This window comes from Oncorhynchus kisutch, linkage group LG11, assembly GCF_002021735.2.
Source record: "Oncorhynchus kisutch isolate 150728-3 linkage group LG11, Okis_V2, whole genome shotgun sequence".
Lineage (NCBI taxonomy): Eukaryota > Metazoa > Chordata > Actinopteri > Salmoniformes > Salmonidae > Oncorhynchus > Oncorhynchus kisutch.
The window spans coordinates 29,159,477-29,169,548 of NC_034184.2; the positions used below are offsets into that span (position 1 = coordinate 29,159,477).

The following is a 10,072-nucleotide window of genomic DNA, read 5'->3' on the forward strand; positions in this document are numbered from 1 at the left end:
CTTACGGTCATATGCTGAACAGACACTGTGCATACAGGCATGTTATGTTGTTTTAGGCATAGGGGATCACAGGGAACCAATGTAAGAACAGTTACACACTCTTCAATCCTGACACAGCTGGCCATACAAACCACTGTTATAATATAGCATCTCACTATATCCTCCATGTTAATTGCATTCGGTGTGAGAATCATGGGTGTATACTGTAGATAGACCACTCTTGTTGGATGAAGTTTAAGGTCTAGCTATGCTAACATTTCCACACACGGGCTCATGAGGACATGTTTGTAATTCACTAACATTCACTAATGGGCCTTACTGGATCACAGCATGATTGCAACACATGCATCTAATTATTGTGACTAGTTACAGAACAGTAAAATGACATTATTGTTTGCCTGTGTAACAGATGGGGGATCTGTGAAACTCACTCCTCAGCCTGAAGTGTCTCCACTTGCGCTGGTGAAGAGAAAGCTTTTCGGTGGTGCGACTGGGTAAGATGCTTCAGGGGTGCAATCACGTGTTTGCGAGGCAGAGGTCCTGGGTTGGAGCCTCTGTATGAGCCGAATCATTAGGAAGCAGTACTTGCTAAGCAAGCAGCGTGACGTCCTTTACACCTGACTGTATAGATATTCTCTCTGTTTGTGACATAAGTAGAATAGAGAACAGTGTCCTGACCTGACATTGTGTCATGAAAACCTCCTTTATGGACCTAAAGTGGGCTAAAAACTTCCCAATATAACCACAGCACCTATTTATGCTACAGGGAATGTGTGAATGTGTGAAACATACAACCCCACACTACACATACACAGCATCTCCAATTATTACACACAAAGCATATTACATTATTTACATATTTGATTTATTTGAGGCAGACAAACCTGCAGTGTTGCTAAAACTACAGGGGAGTCAAGCAGTATAACACACCTGCTGCATTTCTGGCCCAAAGAACTCCATCAATAGAGGGGTTTGGGACTCTGCTTTCTCACCAGTTGCTGCTGCTAGTATTTTACGAAGCACCGCCACCATCCAATTAAAACCTGCCAGAGACAGTGAGCATTCAGGTCCATTAACATTTGAGCATAAGAGAAGGTTTTTCAATTTACACAGAGGGATCAGGAATAGAAAGGGTTAGTGTCCTTTGATATTCTAAAAATATTTCCCCACGTTTCACAATTAGGCAAGAGTGTATCCCCAAATATTTGTCATGTGAGTGGCAATCCGCTAAGGAGCAGTTTCCCAAAGACAGATGTCTTGACAGAAGTCTTGTCTTGGTATAAAAAACATTCTCAATTGAGAATCTCCATTAAAAGTTCATTTTAGTCCAGAACTAGGCTTATTCTGGGTCTGGAAAACTAGCCCTTAGTGTTTTGTAATATCCATAAAATGGTTTCATGGACTGTGAAAGATACAGCTAAAAAGAAACAGGGTTAACATCAATGAGGCCGTTTGAGGTTAAAAGGGGAGACAAGGTAAAGGGTGGGACACACAAATCAGGATTTGAAATATACTCAGAGTGCTCTTTGCACTTTCTAAATGGTCCTTTACAATTTGCATTGTCCTTACAAGATACTTTGAATGGTAGGCTATGTATGCTTTGAACTGTGTACTGAAGATTTCAAAAGGACCAAACTAAAAGATATACCTTTTTTTTACACCAAATTAACAATGTATAAGGCAGGCAGAGCCACGGGAGGTAGTGGTGCTTGGTGTAGCACCCCCTGTGGTGAAATGGTGAAATGGCACCACTCCCTGCAGAAGAGGTGTAACAATTTGTGTTGTTGCAATGAAAACGACAAAACTATTTTTCCTTTGCGCTATTGCTATAAATTATACTAGGATTGGGGTAAGGGAGAGACAAAAAACATGGGATATTTATACAGGGACCCCATTCTTAGGGGTGCTCCCGAGTGGTGCAGCAATCTAAGGCGCTGCATCTCAGTGCTAGATGCATCACTAAAGACCCTGGTTTGATTCCAGGCTGTATCATAACTGGCCATGATTGGGAGTCCCATAGGGGAGCACACAATTGGCCCAGCGTCGTCCAGGTTATGGTCATTGTAAATAAGAATTTGTTCTTAACTCACTTGCCTAGTTAAATAAAGGTTCAATAATATAACATCTCTGCATGGAAAGCTCTCAGCTCTGTTTTGTAAGTGGTGCGTTCATGATCTTATCTATTCAGTTGTGGGGGTTTGGAGTCGGAAACATGCTCTTCTGTACAACAGACAGTTCAGTTTGAGTTGAGTCGCGTCTCTCTCTCCCTCTCTGTTCCTCTCTCATCTTTTGTTCCCTCTTCTTTTCTCTCCCCCTTGTGGTGGATATTAAGTGATCTGGAGCATGCGCACAATAGTTTTCCACTTATATTTTCTATAAGTTTACAATTATAAACTTGGCTAAAATGAGAACAATTTTTTTTTAAAGGAGGATGAATTGCACAGCTGTCCATTTGTGCTCAGTTTGAATTGTAACAATCTTGTTTTTACTAAGTTAGGCACAAAACCCATCTAATTTTCTCTCTCTCTCACACACAGACCCATTGTAATAATGCACTACAAAGACATGTACGGTCTGTTCACAACGGTCTATTTTGTTTTGCAAACAGCCATGAGGTAAATTAACTTAGGCGGTAGTGAATACTGTAACCGAATATTGTCCTATGATTAGGCTACTCGTCACATTAGGAATCGTATACTATTGTCGCCTGCAAGCGCTTTATTATAAAGGTGCTTTTTTAAAAGATGATTTGGAGATAAAGTTCGGGAAGGAACGTCTCTTCTACCACATAAAATATGCATCCAAGCCAAGCTGAAATCTTATCAGAAACATGTTGGATCTCTTTCACAGCTTTCTATTTCCTTACAACCAGTCAAATTGATGTACATTTTTAATTTTGCACAGAAAATCTTTCCCATCATTTGTTTTGTCATTCCATTTTCTCCCAGGTCCCTAAACGTCTTTGCTCCGCGTAAGAAGCAGACATGACAGAGAAAACTTTACCAATGTCAACTAGACTGAAGTATTCATTCTATAATTTATGACATTATTCTTTATTTAGTATAGGGCAACATATAATAACAGAAGAGAAGCTGCGTGTATATGTCTTATATACAAGTTGACTAACAAATAGCCTACCGAAATGTTGGAAATTATGAGCAGAAACATGTCAAATGTAGTCCATTTTTCTTTTTGCATCCCCTGTCAAAAAATCATGCCGCCATCTCTGACTGTAGCCTACAGGGTTAGGGTCAGGTGCGGACTTAAGATTTTCACTTCATCAGTTGCGTATGAGTTATTAGCAATTGCGGGCTGTTGAACAAACAGCTGACCCACGCACCACTAGTGTGTGTGTTATTTTGTCACGTCACTACGTGTACCTGTGAGTGTGTGTGCAATGTGCATTTGTGTGTTTGTAATACACATTGAGTCTGTATATGTGGGTATATACCAGTATGTGTGTTACGGTTAAATTAAAGATATATAATACATTCATAACACCTTTATTAAACTAGTCATAACCGCTTTGTGAATTTTGCATTATCATTTATAATAACCTGTATAACACATTTATACAATATCATTCATATGAAACCTTCAAAATAAAAGTGTTTTTTCATTACAGCATTACAATTTATTTTATTAGAAATATATTGTGGGAGTGAGCCGGATAGTTGCTGGTGTTACTGCCTGTGTTAGACTTGCTGAGCTAAAGCTATGTCATTAGCTTGTGGAGCTAATGCAAGTCTCAGGCAAGGTTACTCGACATATTACAATGACACCAATTGTACTGGTGCCCTCAAGACCTGGGTGTAAATAGTATTTGAAATCGTTCCAGTACTTTGAGGGTTTGCCTGGAGTGCCAGAAGAATTCGCACTTTTTGGACTACTCCATTGGTTCCATTGTGCCAGGAAAGCACAATCATCAAGTACATTGAGTTAAAGCATTTGAAATATAGGGTCTACAATTTACACCCAGGTCTGGCTCCATTGTGGACTTGAGCCAGGCATATGAACCCAAGGAATATATACTGAACAAAAATACTGCATGAACTCAACATGCAACAATTTCAATAATTTTACTGAGTTTCAGTAAAATCAGTCAACAGAAATAAATTCATTAGGCCCTGATCCATGGATTTCACATGACTGGGCAGGTGTGCAGCCATGGGTGGGCATGGGAGGACATAGGCCCACCCACTTGGGAGAAAGGGCCAGACAATCAGAATTAGTTTCCCCCCCCACAAAAGTGTCCACCGAAACGATCCCACAGGTGAAGAAGTCAGATGTGGAGGTCCTGGGCTGGCATGGTTACATGTGGTCGGCGGTTGTGAGGCCGATTATACGTACCGTTAAATTCTCTAGAACAACATTGGAGGCAGCTTATGATAGAGAAATTAACATTAAATTCTCTGGCAACAACCCTGGTGTACATTCCTGCAGTCAGCATGCCAATTGCACGCTCCCTCAAAATGTGATACATATTTGGCATTGTGTTGTGTGACAAAATGGCATATTTTAGAGTGACCTTTTATTGCATCCAGCATAATGTGCACCTGTATAATGATCTTGCTTAACACTTTTTTGGTTACTACACGATTCCATGTGTTATTTCATAGTTTTGATGTCTTCACTATTATTCTACAATTTAGAAAATAGTTCAAATAAGAAAGACCCTTGAATGTATGACATTTTAGGGAGGACCCAGATGCAGACAGTGTCAAAGTAACAAAAGTGTATTACTAGAACAGGGGCAGGCAAAACGACAAGTCAAGGGCAGGCAGAGGTCAGTACTCCAGATCAGAGTCAAAAGGTACAGAACGGCAGGCAATCTCAGGGGCAGACAGAGGTCAATAATCCAGGGCGGTGGGACAAGGTACAGAACTGCAGGCAGGCTCAGGGCAGGCAGAATGGTCAAACCGTGAAAACTAGAAAACAGGAACTATAGAAAAAGACAGGAGCAAGGGCAAAACCGCTGGTAGGCTTGACAGACAAAACAAACTGGCAACAGACAAACAGAGAACAGGAATAAATACACTGGGGATAATGGGGAAGATGGGTGACACCTGGAGGAGGGTGGAGACAAGCACAAAGGCAGGTGAAACAGATCAGGGTGTGACAGAATGAGGAGGTGTGTCCAAACGTTTGACTGGTACTGTAGACCTTCTCCGTGTGCACGCCCTCCATGAATATTGCAACACCAACGTTTGATTGAACATTAGTTTTGTGAGATACGTAATTATAGTAATGTTTGTTTGTCTGTGAGAGAAATCTGATATTGCTGCTAACAACTGAAGTTTGTCTTGAAGGACAGATGTGTGGAGCTCTTAGACCCTAAGATGTTGCATGGACATTATGTAAGCCTATGGAGATTGTGCTATTCTTGTGGCGCTGAAACTGCAATAAATTGTTGAATCGCTTCATTTGTCTGTCCTTGATGCAAAGAACCTGTGCTTAGTTTAGTCTCAAGGACCTCACCTTGTGTATAAAAAGGTGGCGTATTGTACAGGAATAGATATTTGTGTAAATCTCCCACGTTAGATTGGGAGTAGCGTGATTCAAGTGTGGGCTTTGCCTGTGCCTCTCAAGGACTTTCACATTCGTATTCTGAAGCCATTCCAGTGTTGCTTTGGCTGTATGCTTGGGGTTATTGTTCTGTTGGAATGTAAATATTTGCCCCAGTCTAAGGTTGTTTGCCCTCTGCAGCAGGTTTTCATCAAGGATCTGCCTATATTTGACTCTATTAATTGTTCCCTCTATCCTTACTTGTCTCCCAGTCTCTGCTGCTGAAAAGCATCCCTATTGCATGGTGCTACCACCACCATGCTTCACGGTAGGGATGGTGTTAGACAGGTGATGAGCTGTGCCGGGTTTTCTCCAGACATAGTGCTTTGCATTCAGGCCAAAGAGTTCAATTTGTCTGATCAGACCACAGAATCTTTTGCCTTATGATCTCAGTCTTTCACTTTACTTTTTTCAAACACCAGGCGTGCTGTCATGTGCCTTTTTCTCAGGAGTAGCTTCGTTCTAGCCACTCTCCCATAAAGCCCAGATTGGTGAAGTGCTCTAGACACTGTTGTCCTTCTGGCAGATTCTCCCATCTCAGCCAAGGAACTCTGTAGTTCTGTCAGAGTGGTCATTGGATTCTTGGTCACCTCCCGGTGCCTGACTAAGGTCCTTCTTGCCCAGTTGCTCAGCTTGGTCAGACGGCCAACTCTAGGCAGTGTCTAGCTTGTTCCATATACCAATGATGGAGACCACTGTGCTCTTGGAAACTTTAATCGCTCTACAAATGGTTTTATACCTTTCCCTTAAAGTTCCAAAAGTATTGGGAAGTGACAATTTTTGTTTTGTTTTTGCTCTGTGCTCCACCACGCCAGAGCAGAAACTATACAATGAAGTTCAAGGAACTGTCCTTAGATCTCTGAGAAAAAATTATATCTCAGAGATCTACGGACAGTTCCTTGGACTTCGTGGTATAGTTTCTGCTCTGACATGCACTGTCAACTGTGGGGCCTTATATAGACAGGTATGTTTCTTTCTAAATCATGTCCAAACAATTGGATTGGCCACACGTAGACTCCAATAAAGTTGTAGCGACATCTCAAGGATGATCAAAGGAAATTGGATGCACCTGAGCTCAATTTTGAGTTTCATAGCAAAAGTGTGTGATATACTTAGTGCCATGCAAAGGTATTCATCCCCCTTGGTGTTGTTCCTATTTTGTTGCATTACAACATGTAATTTAAATAGATTTTGTATTTGGATTTCATGTAATGGACATACACAAAATAGTCCAAATTGTTGAAGTGAAATGAAAAAAATTACTTGTTTAAAAAAAAAAAATGTAATTATGGAAAAGTGGTGCTTGCATATGTATTCACCCCCTTTGCTATGAAGCCCCTAAATAAGATCTGGTGCAACCAATTACCTTCAGAAGTCACATAATTAGTTAAATAAAGTCCACCTGTGTACAATCTAAGTGTCACATGATTTGTCACATGATCACAGTATATGTATACACCTGTTCTGAAAGGCCCCAGAGTCTGCAACACCACTGAACAAGGGGCACCACCAAGCAAGCGCATGAAGACTAAGGAGTCTCCAAACAGGTCAGGGACAAAGTTCTGGAGAAGTACAGATCAGGGTTAGGTTCTAAAAAAATATCTGAAACTCTGAACATCATACGGAGCACCATTAAATCCAGTATAAAAAAATGGAAAGAATATGGCACCACAACAAACCTACCAAGAGAGGGCCGCCCACCAAAACTCACGGACCAGACAAGGACAAGGAGGGCATTAATGAGAGAGGCAACAAAGAGACTGAAGATGACCCTGAAGGAGCTGCAAAGCTCCACAGCAGAGATTGGAGTATCTGTCCATATGACCACTTTAAGCCGCACACTCCACAGAGTTTGGCTTTACGGAAGAGTGGCAGAAAAAAAGCCATTGCTTATAGAAAAAAATAAGCAATAATGTTTGGTGTTCGCCAACAGGCATGTGGGAGACTCCCCAAACATATGGAAGAAGGTACTCTGGTCAGATGAGTCTAAAATTGAGCTTTTTGGCCGGTCAGATTTTAAGGAATGATGGATGGCGCTAAATACAGGGTAATTCTTGAGGGAAACCTGTTTCAGTCTTCCAGAAATTTGAGACTGGGACAGGGACAGAGGTTCACCTTCCAGCAAGACAATGACCATAAGCATACTGCTAAAGCAACACTCATGTGGTTTAAGGGGAAACATTTAAATGTCTTGGAATGGCCTTGTCAAAGCCCAGACCTCAGTCCAATTGAGAATATGTGGTATGACTTAAAGATGGCTGTACACCAGCGGAACCCATCCAGCTTGAAGGAGCTGGAGCAGCAGTTTTGCATTGAAGAATGAGCAAATATCCCAGTGGCTAGATGTGCCAAGCTTATAGAGACATACCCCAAGAGACTTGCAGCTGTAATTGCTGCAAAAGGTGGCTCTACAAAGTATTGACTTTGGGGGTGGGGATGTGGTGGGGATATTTATGTACGCTCAAGTTTTCTGTTTTTTTGTCTTATTTCTTGTTTGTTTCACAATAAAAAATATTTTGCATTTCAAAGTGGTAGGCAAAAATCCCTATTAATTCCAGGTTGTAAGGCAACAAAATAGGAAAAATGGGGGGTGAATACTTTTGCAAGCCACTGTAAATAAGATATTTCTGTTTTTAATTTTCTATATATATAGATTTCTATATATTTCTCAAAACATGTTTTCACTTTGTCATTATGGGGTATTGTGTGGATAATAAAATCATATTTAATCCATTCTGAATTCAGGCTGTAACACAACAAAATGTGGAATAAGTCACAGGGTATGAATTCTTTCTAAAGGCATTGTATATATGTGGTTAGTTGTTAAATTGAGTAGTGTCAAATAAGTGCAAATATTTGTCCTATAATGAAGTTGTGCGTTTACAACAGAGAATACAGCACTCCTTTTCTCCATATGAAGTTTCTAGTCAGACTCTTCTTTCACTTGTTATTAGTAACCTTTATTCATGTAGTTAACTCATCTGTTTTCCGTGTAGAAGTGGGAACATGACCATCTCAGTAGATGGCAAGGTGTAGGTGTATTCAAAGAAAATCTGGATTCTGTCTTGATATTGTGGCATCTGGATCATCCTATTCTGATCCTTTTTTTTAAAACTGCCTCAAAATCGGATTAAAAAAGGGGATTACACAATCCGGATAATTATTATCCAGAATAAATATTTTTAAGACTAGGCCCTGAGGCTTACCCGGTGCTCCCAGACTGTTGCATAAATTGTGTGTCAGGGGGTTGGGTACCGTGGTAGCAAAAATCCAAACTTCCTTTGTAATAATAAATAAATACCTATTCAAGGGAAGTTTTATTTTTGAAAGTTCCTTACGAATGATGTTGAATAAATGTGGAAAAATACCAGCACCTGAGTTTTGCGCATCAATTTCCACGCAGGACACCATGCGGGACACTTGGAAAATGTAGTCTCTTATGGTCAATCTTCCAATGATATGCCTGCAAATACGTCACAATGCTCCAGACCCCTTGGGGAAACGATAGAAAGGGCAGACTCATTCCTGTCCCATTCACAGCCATATAAGGAGATGATGCAAATCGGTGCCTCAGAAATCCTGTTCATTTCCTGGTTGCAGAAACATCTTGGTTTCGCCTGTAGCATGAGTTCTGGGGCACTCACAGTGAAAATCTTTGCAGTTCTGGAAACGTCAGAGTGTCTTCTTTCCAAAGCTACCAATTCCATGCATAGTCGAGCATCTTTTTGTGACGATATATTGCGCTTAAAACGGGAACGTCTTTTTATCCAAAAATGAAATAGCGCCCCCGTAGGCTTAAGAGGTTTTTAACAGTATTTCCACATTCAAATATTTTTGACTTACCACATTTGGGATATGCAACTAACATTACATCATCTGCTCTTGCTTCCAGCCTCTCCATAGCCTTCAGGTTCTCCACTGGACTCATGATGACAGGGTACAGCACTCCATTATATCTGTACAACTTATCCTCCTCCTTCATATCTTTAGCCAGTTCCATTTTGGCTGAGAAAGAGCTACTCATTTTGGAGAATACTGCAGAAAATCTCAAGGTAAAGAAAATTCAGTTTCTACCGCTAACAGGCATCCAGTATATTTGTGCAGCTGGACGGCCACGAGCTCCGTTCTGTGTATGAGTGTGGGTGTGTGAATGTGGGTGTGTGTGAGAGAGTACAGTAGGAAGAGAAGAAGTCACGTCCTTCAAAGATAGAGCTTGCGTGAGAAGCAGGGGTTTCCTGGTTTCTGTAGGGGAGAATGGAAGATCTGGTGTCCTGTGTGATTGATGGGGAGATGCCTGTGCAATACTAACCAGATGGGAGGGACTGCTAGAGCTAAGACTACAGTAGGTCATTGAATGGAAGGAACTGTTTGGGTAGGGTATCCAAAGACAGCTGGCCAATATCTGTCCAATGTTGCATGAAAGTAAACTATTTCTATTACATTTTTTCCCCCATAAGCGTCTAAACAACACTGTGCTATCTGACAGTGAACATACTGTAAATGAATC

At 40.9% G+C, this 10,072-nt stretch overlaps 1 protein-coding gene across 1 annotated transcript; it reads right to left on the bottom strand.

The window, feature by feature from the left end:
* Positions 1-536: 536 nt before the first annotated feature.
* LOC109898881 (sulfotransferase 6B1-like) lies at positions 537-9,796 on the bottom strand. The gene is made up of 2 exons (XM_031835598.1): positions 9,409-9,796; positions 537-1,043 (listed from the first exon to the last, which is right to left on the bottom strand). Exons 1-2 carry the CDS (start codon positions 9,587-9,589, stop codon positions 913-915), a joined length of 312 nt encoding a protein of 103 aa, XP_031691458.1. The 5' UTR covers positions 9,590-9,796; the 3' UTR covers positions 537-912.
* Between the last annotated feature and the right edge of the window lie 276 nt (positions 9,797-10,072).